Below are 16,429 nucleotides of genomic sequence, written 5' to 3'. Positions count from 1 at the left end.
AGTTGTTCCTGGATGCCGGGACCCTGGCAGTGGCGGGCTGCACAGGCTCCCGGGAGGGGAGGTGTAGTGACCTGTGCTTGCACACAGGCTTCTTGGTGGCGGCAGCAGCAGCCTTAGCGTCTCATGCCCGTCTCTGGGGTCCGCGCTGATAACCGTGGCTCGCACCCATCTCCTCCTTAGGTTCTTAACTTTATAAGAGAGGCCTCTGAATTCCTTTAGTCCTTTAGGACTTAATATGTCTCCATCACATTGTTTTACATAATTTTTCTAACAGATTTGTTAGGTTATCAAGTGCCCAGATAGTTAAAAGCAAGAGGGGGCTTCCCTGGTGGCGCAGGTGTTGAGAGTCCGCCTGCCAATGTGGGGGACACGGGTTCGTGCCCCGGTCCGGGAGGATCCCACATGCCGTGGAGAGGCTGGGCCCGTGAGCCATGGCCGCTGAGCCTTTGTGTCCGGAGCCTGTGCTCCGCAACGGGAGAGGCCACAGCAGTGAGAGGCCCGCGTACCGCAAAAAAAAAAAAAAAAAGCAAAAAAAATAAAGCAAGAGGGCTTGCTGAGGTAGAAATGACATTATTCTAGGGAGTAAAAAACTCCTTCCCTCAACACCCCCCCAAAAAATCCCAGAAGTACAAAATTATAAAAGCATAACAATATAATAGCTTTACTGTTGGAATATATTGGATAAACAACCCAAACAGCTACCTCAGGGAGCTTCTGAGGAATGAGCAATCCGTTGATCTGTGAAGGAAAGTTAAATTATATTTAAAGTAATGTCAAAGAGAGCAAGTTGTTTTTTCATGTAATGCTTTTCAGATAGTACATTTTGATATTTACATGGTGTCTATTCACCACTTTTAAAATGCTCAATTCACTAATAGGAAACAAATGAAACTGAGTATTATTTTTTGAAATACTTCGGTCCATAATTATTTTGATTTATGAATCTTACAAGGCATATTTTATATTGATCTCTTACCATAGCATGTCTTGAGTACCAACTGAGTACAGAGTGTAGTAGAGAAAGAAGGCATATGATCACTGCCCTCTAGGACCTTGCCTTCTGAGAGGAAACTGAGCCTGAAATGACAAGTGATCATATGCTTGTGTTTCAAACTATGGAAGAGTAATCTGAACAGAGTGCTGTATACTGTAGGAGACTTCTTAGAGGAGAGGTGAGTTTTGAAATGAATTTAGAAAAAAGTGGGGAAGGATACATACTTAAAATGTATTTATATTTCAAAACTAAAAACATTGATGCTATCTCTTTAATTTACTCTTGAATAAAAATTCATCTTATTCCCTAACAAACCAAAAGTTAATAGGTTGTTATTTAATGTAAGTAAGGCACATACACCACCAGTTGGGTAAAAGCATGGGACAGTCATTTAAAATCTTGCTGAGAACCTTTCCATTTATTCTGTACTACCTACCTGATGCCAGGCCACAGTCCCTGGCTGGTGAATGAGATAAAATATTTTTATGCTCTTATTCTCTTATACCTAGATGCCTGTGGTGAGCCACCAAGGTATGAATCTATGCGGCTCCTGGGTGTCCCTAAACCCAGTTATAGCCCTGGGGAGAGTGTACAGTATGAATGTCGCCCAGGTTACCAGCCCAAGCGTCCTCCTGTTCCTACCTCTGCTGTTTGTCAGGATGATGGTATGTGGTCACTTCTCCAGGAGGCCTGTACAAGTAAGTAAACAAAACTTTTTTTTTTTAATTCAAAAAACTTTTTTATTGCTCTAGAGATTTTTCACACATTTTAGGGTTCATATTTTACGACTGAAATGGGTAGGTTTTAGACAGCAGTGCATTCAGGCTTTGAAAACTCTCCAGGGAACATTTTTTTCCACAATTGGTTGCCTGGGTAAATGTGAATCTTCTTTGATGTTATAATAGTTAAAGAAAGCAAATAATAAAAGATAATAATATTCCCATGAATTCAAGTGAGCAATGTAGAATATTGAATTTGATTCAAATCTGTTTTGAAACTGGTATAAAACAACGAATTTGAAATTTTCCTTTTAGGAAAACAGTGTCCTAACCTAGGGGATCCCACAAATGGCCAAGTAGACTACCCAAATGGAAGTATTCTGTTTGGCTCAGAGGCTCATTATGTTTGTAATGTTGGGTAAGTAGGATGCTCCTTAGAGGAAATAATGTTATATGTTACTAAATCCATTTTCATTTTGCCTCTCTTCTTAAACATTCCCACAAAGTTGATTTAATTTTGCTTTCTGTGTGACAAGTTGTACTGTAGCCAAATAACTCTTGGGCTTTTTATGGAGACTGAAAAGATGTGTAACTAGTAGAAAGAAATTTAAATTGAAGGAAAGTAAAATTCTGTAATACTTAGTATATGTATTAATAAACCTCTCATAAGCATTAAAAATGTGTTAATCATGGTGACTTTATCCTTGACAACACAATGCACCCTATTTAAAATGGTCAGTTCTCAGAGGTGAAATAGGTTTATGGAACTGGGGGGTAGAGTTGCCAACTGAAGATATTCTTATATCAAAGTAATCTGTAAGATGTCACAAGAACAAAAGTGACCTGGTAAGCTTAGACAATAATGTTGATCAAGATCTCTTAATTGGAAAACCTTATTTTTAAAACTACTACAAAGGAGTGAAGCATCTCAAAAAGTGGTACTGAGGATTTAATAATAGTCTTTGTTTTACAGGGCTCTTTTAATAGCATATGTTAGGGATACTCAACATTTATAAAAAATGTGAATTTAAAAGGTAAATGTAATATGCTATGGAAACACAACTGGTTTTTAAATATTGTCTATGTATCCTGGTAGTTTACTGAGTTTATTTATTAGTTTTTACTGTGTGTGTGTGTGTGTGTGTGTGTGTGTGTGTGTAATCTTTAGGGTTTTTTATGTAGAAGATCATATCCTCTGCGAACCGTGATAATTTTACTTCTTTCTTTCCAAGTTAGAACTATATTTCTTTTTCTTGCTTAATTGCTCTGACTAGAACTTCTAGTACCACGTTGAATAAAAGTGGTAAAAGCAGTTGTTCATGCCTGTTCTGATCTGTTCCAGATTTTAACCACTGAGCATGATGTTTGCTGTTGGATTTTCATGTATGGAGTTTATTATCTTAAGGCAGTTTCCTTCTGTTTCTAGTTTGTTAAGTATTTTTCTTATGAAAAATACTGAATTTTATCAAATGCTTTTTCTGCCTCAATTGAGGTGACCATGTGGTTTTTTTTCCCTTTCATTCTTTTGATGTTGCATATTACATTGATTGATTTTTATGTGTTGAGCCATCTCTTGCATTCTAGGAATAATTCCCACTTGGTCATGATGTTTAATCCTTTTAAAATGCTGCTAAATTGTTTGCTAGTATTGTGTTGAGGTTGTTTGCATCAGTGTTCTTAAGGGATAGTGGTCTCTAGCTTTCTTTTCTTGTAGTACCTTTATTGAATTTTGCTATCACCGTAATGCTTGTCTCAGAATGGGTTTGGAAGACTTCCCTCCTTTTCAGGTTTTTGGAAAAGTTTGAGAAGGATTGGTATTACTTCTTTAAATGTTTGGTAGAAATCACCAATGAAACCATCAGATCCAGGATTTTTCTTAATTGGGAGAATTTTGATTACTGATTCAATCTCCTTACTAGTTACAGATCTATTCAGATTATCTGTTTTTGTAATTAACTCTTGGTAGGTTTTGTGTTTCTAGGAATTTGTCCATTATATCTAGTTTATCCATTTGTGGCATAAAATTGTTCATAGTACTCTCATAATAGTTTTTTTTCTGTCAAATCTATAGTGATGTTCCTGCTTTCATTTCTGATTTTAGTAATTTGAGTCTAATCTCTTTGTTTTAGTCAATCTAAGGGTTTGTCACTTTTGTCGCATTTTTTGAAGAACCAACTTTTAGTTTCATTGATATTCTCTCTTGTTTCGCTCTTTTTGTTGTTGTTGTTTATGTCTGTTCTAATCTTTATTATTTGCTTCCTTCTGCTAACTTTGGGTTTATCTTTTTCTGGTTCCTTAAATTGTACACTTAGTTTGTTTTTTCAGAGCTATCGTTTCTTAACGTAAACATTTATAGCTATAAATTTCCCCCTTAGCACTGCTCTTGCCGAATCCCATAAGTTTTAGTATGTTATGTTTTCATTTCCATTCATGTCAAAGTATGTTCTAATTGCCCTGATTTCTTCTTTGAGCCATTGGTTGTTCAAAAGCATATTGTTTAATTTTCATAATTTTATGAATTTTCCAGTTTTCCTTTTGATGTTGATTTTTAAATTCATCCTATTGTGGTCAGAGAATATACTTTTTATGATATCTGGCTTTTAAAATCTATTATTAATATTAATTTGTGGCATAAAACAATTATATTATTAATTATTTATTAAATAATTATGTTTTGAATAACATTAATTTGTCACCTAACATATGGTCTATCCTGGAAAAGTCCCACATGCTCTTGAAAAGACTGTGTATTCTGTTGTTGTTGGGTAGAATGCTTTGTATATATCTGTGAGATCAGGTTGTTTTACTGTGCTGTTGAAGTCCTCTGTTTCCTTATTTATCTTCTGTCTAGTTGTTCTATTCATTATTGTGAGCGAGGTATTGCAGTCTCCAACTATTATGTAGAAATGCTTATTATGTAGAAATGCATATTTCTCCTTTCAATTCTGTCATTTTTTGCTTCATATATTTTGATAGCCTGTCATTAGGTACATAAATGTTGATAATTGTTATATCTTCAGTACTGAATCCTTATTAATATAAAATTTACTTCTTTGTTTCTTGTAACCTTTTTCATTTAAAGTCTATTTTGTCAGATTTTAGTATAGCTACTCTACTGTCTTTTGGTTACTATTTGTGAGAAATATCTTTTTCCAGCCTTTCATTTTCACCGCATTTGTGTCTTTGAATGTCAAGTGAGTCTCTTGTAGACAACATATAGTTGGATCATGTGTTTTTATCCATTCTGCCAATCTCTGTCTTTTGATTGGAGAGTTTATTCCATCTACACTTAATATAATTATTGACGAGGAGGGATTTATTTCTATCATTGTGCTACTTGTTTTCTATATGCTTTATAGCTTTTTTCTAGTCCCTCATTTCCTGCATTATTGTTTTCTTTAGTGTGTAGTTGATTTTTGTAGTGAAATGTTTAAATTCCTTTCTCATTTCCTTTTGTGTATATTCTATAGTTATATTGTTTGTGGTTACCATGGGAATTATTTTACATTGAACATTGTACATGGGAATTCCCTGGCGGTCCAGTGGTTAGGACTCTGCACTTCTACTGTAGGGGGCGCGGGTTCAATCCCTGGTTGGGGAACTAAGATCCCACAAGCCTCACAGGGCGGCCAAAAAAACCAAACCAAACCAAAACAAACAATGACAGAATTGAAGGGAGAAATATGCATTTCTACATAATAAGCATTTCGACATAATAGTTGGAGACTGCAAGACCTCGCTCACAATAATGGATAGAACAACTAGACAGAAGATAAATAAGAAAACAGAGGACTTTTTTTCTTTTAGCACTTTGTATCAATCCACGGTCTTCTGGTCTCTGAGTTTCTAATGACAAATCTTAATTAGTATCCCTTGTATGTGATGATTCACTTCTCTCATGCAGCTTTCAGCATTCTTTGTCCTTTGAAAGTCTGATTATCATGTATCTTAGTAAGATGAATACAAAGAGACCTGCACTCAGAATTTTAAGCTTTTGGAGAATTTTAAGCTTTTGGAGAATTTTAAGCTTTTGGCATATTTGTTTCTTTTATCAAATTTGGGAAGTTTTCAGCCATTACTTCTTCAAGTATTCTCTCTGTCCCTTTTGCTCTATCTTCTCCTTCTGAGAGTCCCACAGTGTATTTGTTGGTGTCCCACAGATCCCTTAGGCTTTGTTCACTTTTCTTCAATCTTTTTTCTTTCTGTTTCTTAGAGTCAATAATTTCCACTACCCTATCTCAATTTCACTAATTCTTTTTTCTTCTCAAATATGCCTTTAATTCTTCCAGTGACTTTTTCATTTCCATTAATGTACTTTTCAACTCCAGAATTTACTTTTGGATTCTTTTTAGCTTTTCTAGCTCCTATTGATATTTCCATTTTGTTCACATATTGTTCTCTTGACTTTCTACATTTCTTCCTTTAGTTCTTTGTGCATCTTTATCCCAGTTATTTCTTTCAAATTTTACTGAGGCTCCAGGGCAGGGCTTAGGCAGGGGGCAACCCTGTGGGCAAAAGAAGAGCCAGTGGAGAGGATGTACCTGACCTTCTTCTTGGGGCACAGGTTGTTGGTTTGGCCACACTTCTTCTTGTGGCCGTTGACAGCACTGGTGTGCAGGTGAGCATAACACCTGCAGCAGATCATTTTGTTGCAGTTGTACTTCTGGGAAAGCTGGCAGAGGGAAGACTTGATGATACCACCCTGCAGGTGAAGCACCAAGTGTAGGGTGGATTCTTTCTGGATATTATAGTCTGAGAGAGTACGGCCATCCTCAGCTGTTTGTCTGCAAAAATCAGACTCTGTTGGTGAGGCAGGATGTCCTCAGTGTCTTTGATTTTGGCTTTGACATTCTCAGTGGTGACACTGAGTTTGACCTCAAGAGTGATGGTCTTGCCCGTCAGGGTCTTCACAAAGGTCTGCTGTTTGGCTTCTTCATTGGCTTCTCTGTGTCTGCTGTTTGGCTGCTTCACTGAAGAAAAATGGGGTGGCAGAACTGGCATCCGTTAATTTCCATTGAGAGTGCCTTCACAAGACATTTAAAGTCTTTGATAGATTTGTCATGAGGTCTCCTTCAGAAAAAAATTCTGTTCATGTATTTTTCCACTGTATGAGCCATACTTTTCCTTTCCCGTTTCTTTGTATGCCTTACAACTTTTTTGTTGAATCAATATTTGAATCTAATAATGTGGTAACTCTGGAAATCAGATTCTGCCCACTACCTAGAGCTTACTGTTTTATGGTTTTTTTTGTTTTGTTTTGGTTTGGTTTTTTGATTGTTGTATGGTGTCTCTGTGCTGAGGAGCAGCCTGACATATAAACTTGAAGGTCATCTCAGGTTTTTTCTGAGCCTTTCTCTGGGCAGGCGGAATCATTTTCTAATTTTTTTCCACATGGCAGTTATTTTTGAATGTCCTAGTGTTTAATGTCTGGCTCCTGTTAGTGGAAAAAAAGTAAAAGTGAAGGGGAGGGGCAAAGGATGCTGGATTTTAAATCCCTTGGATATCATTTGTCCAGTGTTGAAGGAGCTTGAAAAAGTTGGGGGAGGTGTGACAACAACAAAGGCTGCCCACCTCTTTTTCTGCTTCTCTGTGATCAGAAGCAGCAGTGATAAGAACACAAATCCCTGATACTTGGAGGGCAGATTCCTTTTTGCCCACCCTAGCTCCCACAGGCTACTTATAAGCTGCTCTAGCAACACGTGTACAGATGCCAGCTGGGTGGGGGGGGATAGGTAGCTGCCACTGTGCTAAGAGCTAAAATTGACTCAAAGCAAGTTAATTTACCTAAGTCTTCTCCTAGTAATTGCAAGCCATGGACAGATTCTAGACTTCCAAAATAGTGATATCAGGCAGATTCTGTCAGTGTCATCATCAAGGTGTGGAGACAGATTTCTGTTGCCACTTATTTTGCCATCATCCCAGAATCCTCTCCTAATGCATTATAATCTAGAATCAATGAATTAGCCTTTAGGGAAAAGTCCTCTGGAAGTGGGTACAGGCAGTTACACTGAGTATTTTTAACTTGATTAAGTAAAAATAGCAGAATATCCAGTGAATGTTCCGCTGGAACATTTAGAAGAGGCTACTAGGCACCAAAAGTTTAAGATGTAGAATCAAGGAAGTTGTAGCCCTCTTGAGAAACAGAATATATAGAGAGGCATCAGAGCAAAATAGTAAATGAAAAGCACCAAATAGATAGAATCATTCATGATCGTTACAGTGAGAGTCCAGAAGGAGAAGAGTGTATTATGAATTTAAATAATTGGAGAATACTTCATTGAGTAGTATTCCTGAACTACTACTAGAAAGATACAGGCATATCTTGGAGATATCGCAGGTTCCTTTACACACCACTGCAATAAAGCAAATCAAATGAGTTTTTTACATACATTTATACTATACTGTAGTCTGGTAAGTGTGCAATAGAATTATGTCTAAAAAAATGTATATACCTTAATTTAAAACTACTATATTACCAGAAAAATGCTAACCATAATCTGAGCCTCAGAGGCATAGTAGTAACATTAAAGACATTGATCACAGATCACTATAACAAGTATAATAATAGGAATAAAGTTTGAAATATGTGAGATTTACCAAAATGTGACACAGAGACATGAAGTGAGCAAACGTTTTGGGGAAAATGGCACAAATAGACTTGTTTGATGCAGGGTTGCCACACACCTTCAGTTTGTTAAAAACTTAATAAAGTGAAGAGCAGTAAGATGAGGTATGCCTGTATTCTGAATATTAATAAAGAATCTAAAGAATATTATCTAAAGAATGTTTAAAAAAGCTAAAACTTACCTAGTACTCACTACGTGCCAGATGCTAACTCATCCAATCCTCAGAACAGTCCTATGAGGTATGTAGTGTTACCCCCCTTTTCATAGATGAGGAAACTGAGCAAGAGAACCTTGCCTAAGGGGCTTGCCCAAGCTCAAATAAGTCAGTCTTAGAGCTGGAACTTGAATCCAGGCAGGCAAGCTCTAGGGCCTGACCTGTCTGCTCAGTCCTTACTGAGCAGAATGGTGTGAGCAAAAGGGTAGAGAAGTGAACGTGTGATGCATTTGCCAGAGATAGCGGAGGGGCTACACTGACAACATGACAGAGTCATTTAGACATTTTTCTGTGGGCCAATGTGTGTTCACATGCAGAAACTCTATTTAATTAAGTTGCATATTTAGTTAGCACTTACATTATATTTTGTTTAAGGAACTTCTCCCTCAAATTACTATAGTGCAGGAAGACAACCATATAAAATTGTTTTCACTATTATGTCCATCTTGTAACTACTAAAGAACATAGTAACTTTTCTTTTCTCATTTAGTTATTTCTTAATTGGACCAAGTATTCTATACTGTGACATTTCTGGAAGTACTGTGGACTGGAGTGATAATCCTCCAACGTGTGAAAGTAAGTATATTCTCTCTTTAGAATATAGAGGAGCAGTTCTCAAACTTTGGGCCTCAGGACCCCTTTATGCTTTTAAATTAACATAGATACCAATGAACTTTTCTTTATGTGGGTTATATCTTTTGCTATTATTATATTGGAATTAAAACTGAAAAGTTTTTAAAATAATTATTATTCATTTTTAAGAAGAGCAAGCACAATACCTGTTAGTATATACAACATACTTCTATGAAAAATCAAAAATTTCCAAAACAAATGGTGGCATTGTTTTACATTTTTGCAAATTTCTTCAATATCTGGCTTAAAGGAAGACATCTGGATTCAGTGTCTTGCAAAATCACACAATTTATAGCCTCTGGAAAATTTCACCATACACTTGTAAGGATGAAAGTGAAAAATGACAATAATACTTGGTATCAATGTGAAGAACTGATTTAGTGAATAGATATATTTATAAATTATGAAGTGTTTCTCAACCAGCACTGAGTTCTGTTTTTAATCATAATTATATCATACCATTAAATTGTCAACATCTCTTATGATGAGAACAAAACTTAGTATGGCCTTGCAGATAAATAAATATGTTTCATATAGATTTTTAATGTAGTTATTTAAGAAAATTAGTTTTATTTTAAATAATTCACTTCTAAATTAATAGTTTGAATTTAGGATAATACATTTTCTCATAGAAACCTTCTAAATGGATATTGGATTCACAACTAGCTTGTAGAAATCATATGTTAATTTATTGAAGGCAATTCATATATCTTTACTAATTGCTGTTTAATCTTTTACCTTTCCTTTTATGTCTTATTTTTTTCCCTTTCTAAGAGATTTTGTGTAAACCACCTGAAAAAATTCTAAATGGAAAATACACAAATAGCCACAAGGATATATTTGAATACAATGAAGTAGTAACTTATAGTTGTGATGCTTCAAATGGAACAGATCAATATTCACTTGTTGGAGAGAGCAAGCTTGTTTGTATTGGAAATGACAAATGGAGTAGTGACCCTCCTCAGTGTAAAGGTAATAATATTTCCATTTATTTCCTTCTTAATTTGTAAATACTGTAGAAACGCTTTGTAAATTGTTTTACTTACAGTAAAAACAGCCATATGTGCTTGATCCTCCTATTTAATTGGTTTCTAATTTAATTTAATATCGGTCAAATCAAGTATAAAATACTTCTACTTGTAGAGCTTCCCCCCTCTCACCCCACAGGTTCTTGGCATTCCAATTTATACATTGTAAACTACTGTGTATATGCATGAGTTAGGACTTTTTTTCCATGAAAAGCATCAAAAAATTCAACACACACTTTCTTAAACATAAGAAAGTGTTATCTTGTATTACAAGAAGTCTGACAGTTTTGGCTACAGGAAATCATAGTGTAAATTGTAAAAGATTAATTGTCTCACAGATATGATTTATAAACTCTGGGCAAATCTTACTTAAAAACAATGTTTAAGGCATTAGAGCATGATCAGAAGCAGGGAGACACTGGAGGGATTTTTACTCTTGAAAGAAAGGGTCCACTGAATAATAGCAAAATATTTACTCTTCTCAAGTGAACATGGAACATTCTCTAATACCATATTCTAGGCAATAAGATAATTTTTAACAAATTTCAAATAATTGAAATCATTTAGAGTACATTATCTGATCAAACTGGGATGGATGTAGAAATCAAAACATAAATCTAGAATATCCCCAAATATTTGAAAATTATGCAGACACTTACAACTAATAAATGAATCAAAGACAAAGTACTAACAAGGGAAATTAGAAAGTGCTTCGAATATAATAAAAATGAAACACAGCATATCAAAATATCAGAACTTGTGGGATACAGCAAAAGCATTGCTTAGAAGGATATTTAAACCATGAAATACTTATATTGGAAAAAGAAAAGTCTCAAATCAATAATCTGAACTTCTACCATAAGGAACTAAAAAAAAAGAGCAACTTAAACCCCAATAGGAAATAATAAAGACAGAGAAAAAAATCAATGATATTGAAAAGAGAAATAATATAGAGAGAATCAAATCAATACCTGCTTCTTGGAGAAGATTGATAAATTGGATAAACCTATAGGTAGTTTGACAGGAAAACAGAAGATACAAATAACCAGTATCAAGAGTGAAAAAGAGGAGGTCACCACATATACTGCAGACATTTAAAGAACAGTAAGGGAATAAAACAAACAACTTTATGCCTGTAAATTTGACAACTTAAACCTTCTTGCATGTAGATTTTGTCTTTCCTTTTGTTATTGTGGTATATCACATTGATTGATTTCTGTATGTTGAACCATCCTTGTGCAGAAGGAAATTTTGTCAAATGCATAAATAGCATTTGACAAAATTCAACATCCATTCATGATAAAAACCTTCATGGAGGTGGGTATAGCAGGAACATACCTCAACATAATAAAGGTGATTTATGACAAACCCACAGCCAACATAATACTCAAAGGTCAGAAGCTGAAAGCCTTCCTGAAATTCAGGAGCAAGACAAGTATGCCCACTCTCATGACTTCTATTCAACATAGTGTTGGAAGTCAGAAAAGAAAAAAAAATAAAAGCTATCCAAAATAGAAAGGAGTAAGTAAAACTGTCACTATTTACAGATGACATAATACTCTATATAGAGAATGCTACTCTATAAAAAACTATTGGAACTAATATATGAATTCAGCAAGGTAAGAGAATACACGATGAATATACAGAAATCTGTTGTGTTTCTTTACCCTAATAATGAAATGTCAGAAAGAATAAGTTAAAAAAAAAATTCCATTTAAAATTGCATCTAAAAACAAACAAAAGAACCTAGGAATAGACTTAACCAATGAAGTGAAAGACCTATACACTGAAAACTATAAAACATTGATAAAGGAATCTGAACATGATTCAGAGAAATGGAAAAAATATACTGTGCTCTTGGATTGGAAGAATTAATATTGCTAAAATGGCCATACTACCCAAACCAATCTACAGATTTAATGCAATGCTTATAAAAATACCTGTGACATTGTTCACAGAACTAGAACAAATAATCCTAAAATTTATATGGAACCATAAAAGAGCCAGAAGTGCCAAAGCAATACTGAGAAAACAGAAGAAAGCTCAAGATATAACCCTTCCTTGACTTTAGACTATACTACAGAGGTACAGTAATCAAAGCAGCATGGTATTGGCACAAAAACAGACATGTAGATCAATGGAGTAGAGAACCTACTCCATTGTAGTTCAATGGAACAGAGTAGAGAACCCAGAAATAAACCCATGCACCTATGGTCGATTAATCTACAACAAAGGAGGCAAGAATATACAATGGAGAAAAGACAGTCTCTTCAACAAATGGTCTTATGAAAGCTGGACAGCTACATGTAATACAATGAAATTAGAACATTCCCTCACACCATATACAAAAATAAACTCAAATTGTGTAAAGGCCTAAATGTAAGACATGACACCGTAAAACACAGGCAAAACACTCTGACAAAAGTTGTAGCAATATTTTCTTAGGTCAGCTTCCCAAGGCAAAAGAAACAAAAGCAAGAGTAAACAAATGGGACCTAATCAAACTTAAAAGCTTCTGCACAGCAAAGGAAACCATCAACAAAACCAAAAGACAACCTATGGAATGAGAGAAAATATTTGCAAATGATGCAAATGACAAGAGGTTAATATCCAGAGTACACAAACAGCTCATACAACTCAATATTAAAAAAACAAACAATACAATCAAAAAATGGGTAGAAGACCTAAATAGACGTTTCTCTAAAGAAGACATACAGATTGCCTACGTGTATATGAAAAGATGCTCAACATCACTAATTATTAGAGAAGTGCAAATCCAAACCACAAGGTGTTACCACTGGTCAGAATGGCTGTCATCAAAAAGTCTATAAATAATAAATGTTGGAGAGGGTGTGGAGAAAAGGGCACCCTCTTGCACTGTTGGTGGGAATGTAAAGTGATGCAGCCAGTAAAGAAGACAGTCTGGAGGTTACTTAAAAAACTAAAAATAGAGCTATGATCCAGTAATCCCACTCCTGGGTATATGTCTGGAAAAAGCGAAAACTCTAATTCAAAAAGGAACATGCACTCCCAATGTTCATAGCAACACTATTTACAATAGCCAAGACATAGAAGTAACCCAGGTACCCATCAACAGGTGATTGGATTAAGAAGATGTTTTGTGTGTGTGTGTGTGTGTGTGTGTGTGTGTGTCTGTGTGTCTGTGTGTCTGTGTGTCTGTGTGTCTGTATGTGTGTGTATTGGCATATTACTTAGCGTTAAAAAAAGAATAAAATAGTTACATTTTAGCAACATGGATGGACATAGAGAATTTTATGCTTAGTGAAGTAAGTAAGACAGAAAGACAAATACTATATGATATCAGCTGTATGTGGAATCAAAAAAAATAATACAAATGATTCTATATACAAAACAGAAACAGACTCACAGATGTAGAAAACAAACTTATGATTACCAAAGGGAAAAAGGAGGGGGGCAACAAATTAGGGGCATGGGATTAACAGATACAAACTACTATACGTAAAATAAAAAAGCAACAAGTATTTGCTATATAGCACAGGGAATTGTATCCAATATCTTGTAATAACCTGTAATGGAATATAATCTAAAGAATAACCAAACAACAAATCACTATGCTGTATACCTGAAACTAACACAATATTGTAAATCACCTATACTTCAATAAAAAATTATAAAAAACCTTCTCATGAAGTGTACTGCAGGCCCATGTCCTCACTGGGGAATTATACCAAACATTTAAGGAATAAATAGTAGTAGCCCTACACAAAGTTTTCAAGAAAACTAAAGAGATAGGAATACTTCTTAACTCATTTCATGAGGACAGCATTGCTCTGATACCAAAACCAGACAGAAACATTGCAAGAAAATTACAGACAATATCCAAAATGGGCATAGAACTAAAACTTCTTAAAATATTAATAAATCAAATCCTTGCCTATAAAAAATAATACATCGTAATTAAGTAGGATTTATTCCATGAGTTCATGGACGATTCAAATTTGAAAATTAATCAGTGCAATTTACCATATCAAGAAACTTTGAAGAAGAAAAAAAAAAACACTCTTGCATTCCTATACACGAACAACGAAAGATCAGAAAGAGAAATTAAGGAAACAATTCCATTCACATGTGCAACAAAAAGAATAAAATAACTAGGAATAAACCTACCTAAGGAGGTAAAAGACCTGTACTCAGAAAACTATAAGACACTGATGAAAGAAATCAAAGGTGACACAGATGGAGAGATACACCAAGTTCTTGGATTGGAAGAATCAAATTGTGAAAATGACTATACTACTGAAAGCCATCTACAGATTCAATGCAATCCCTATCAAATTACCAATGACATTTTTTAGAGAACTAGAACAAAAAAGCTTAAAATTTGTATGGAGAAACAAAAGTCCCTGAATAGCCGAAGCAATCTTGAGGGAAAAAAATGGACCTGGAGGAATCAGACTCCCTGACTTCAGAGTATACTACAAAGTTATAGTAATCAAGACAATATGGTACTGGCATAAAAAACAGAAGTATAGATCAATGGAACAGGATAGAAAGCCCTGAGATAAACTCACACATCTATGGTCAGCTAATCTATGACAAAGGAGGCAAGGATATACAACGGAGAAAAGACAGTCTCTTCAATAAGTGATGCTAGGAAAACTGGCCACCTACATGTAAAACAATGAAATTAGAACACTCCCTAACGTACACAAAATAAACTCAAAATGGATTAAAGGCCTAAATGTATGACCAGGCACTATAAAACTCTTAGAGGAAAACATAGGAAGAACACTCTGACATAAATCATAGCAAGATCTTTTTTGACCACCTCCTAGAGAAATGGAAATAAAACCAAAAATAAACAAATGGGACCTAATGAAAGTTAAAAGCTTTTGCACAACAAAGGAAACTATAAAAAAGACAAAAAGACAACCCTCAGAATGGAGGAAATAGTTGCAGATGAATCAACGGACAAAGTATTAATCCCCAAAATATATAAACAGCTCATGCAGCTCAATATTAAAAAAACAACCCAATCAAAAAATGGGCAGGAGACCTAAATAGACATTTCTCCAAAGAAGACATACAGATGGACAAAAGGCACATGAAAAGCTGCTCAACATTGCTAATTATTAGAGAAATGCAAATCAAAACTGCAGTGAGGTATCACCTCACACCAGTTAGAATGGTCATCATCAGAAAATCTACAAACAACAAATGCTGGAGAGGGTGTGGAGAAAAGGGAACCCTCTTGCACTGTTGGTAGGAATGTAAATTGATACAGCCACTATGGAGAACAGTATGGAGGTTCCTTAAAAAGCTAAAAATAGAATTACCATATGACCCAGCAATCCCACTACTGAGCATATACCCAGAGAAAACCCTAATTCAAAAAGACGCATGCACCCCAATGTTCATTGCAGCACTATTTACAATAGCCAGGTCATGGAAGCAACCTAAATGTCCATTGACAGATGAATGGATAAAGAAGATGTGGTACATATATACAATGAAATATTACTCAGCCATAAAAAGGAACGAAATGGGGTCATTTGCAGAGACGTGGATGAATCTAGAGACTGTTATACAGAGTGAAGTAAGTCAGAAAGAGAAAAACATATCACATATTAACGCATATATGTGGAACCTGGAAAAATGGTACAGATGAACTGGTTTGCAGGGCAGAAATAGACACAGATTTAGAGAACAAACGTATGGACACAAAGGGGGGAAAGCAGCAGGGGGTGGGGGTGGAGGTATGATGAATTGGGCGATTGGGATTGACATGTATACACTGATGTGTATAAAATTGATGACTAATAAGAACCTGCTGTATAAAAACAAAATAAAATAAAATTCAAGCAAAACCAAAAAGACACATGCACCCCGATGTTCATTGCAGCACTGTTTACAATAGCCAGGTCATGGAAGCAACCTAAATGTCCATCAACAGATGAATGGATAAAGAAGAGGTGGTACATATATACAGTGGAATATTACTCAGCCATAAAAAGGGGTGAAGTTGGGTCATTTGTAGAGACGTGGATGGACCTAGAGACTGTCATACAGAGTGAAGTAAGTCAGAAAGAGAAAAACAAATATCATATATTAACGCATATATGTGGAATCTAGAAAAATGGTACAGATGGACTGGTTTGCAAGGCAGAAATAGAAACACAGATGTAAAAAACAAAAGTATGGACACAAAGGGGGAAAAGTTGGGGGGAGGCGGG

General features: G+C 35.3%; 1 protein-coding gene and 1 pseudogene across 5 annotated transcripts in view; one reads left to right on the top strand and one right to left on the bottom strand.

Moving 5' to 3' along the window:
• LOC137219884 (membrane cofactor protein-like) overlaps positions 1 to 16,429 on the top strand; it is a 54,206-nt gene that overhangs the window by 14,654 nt on the left and 23,123 nt on the right. For all 5 annotated transcript variants that reach the window (XM_067729113.1, XM_067729114.1, XM_067729116.1 and 2 more), the window contains exons 2-5: positions 1,504 to 1,692; positions 2,029 to 2,131; positions 9,044 to 9,129; positions 9,961 to 10,158. In XM_067729113.1, coding sequence (XP_067585214.1) covers positions 1,504 to 1,692; positions 2,029 to 2,131; positions 9,044 to 9,129; positions 9,961 to 10,158 — 576 coding nt within the window. The remainder of the gene's footprint in view (positions 1 to 1,503; positions 1,693 to 2,028; positions 2,132 to 9,043; positions 9,130 to 9,960; positions 10,159 to 16,429) is intronic.
• Positions 6,179 to 6,714, bottom strand: LOC137219018 (ubiquitin-ribosomal protein eL40 fusion protein-like; annotated as a pseudogene).

This window comes from Pseudorca crassidens, chromosome 2 (assembly GCF_039906515.1).
Source record: "Pseudorca crassidens isolate mPseCra1 chromosome 2, mPseCra1.hap1, whole genome shotgun sequence".
Classification (NCBI taxonomy): domain Eukaryota; kingdom Metazoa; phylum Chordata; class Mammalia; order Artiodactyla; family Delphinidae; genus Pseudorca; species Pseudorca crassidens.
Note: the sequence above shows the minus strand (reverse complement) of the source record. Positions and strands in the feature narration are given on the sequence as shown.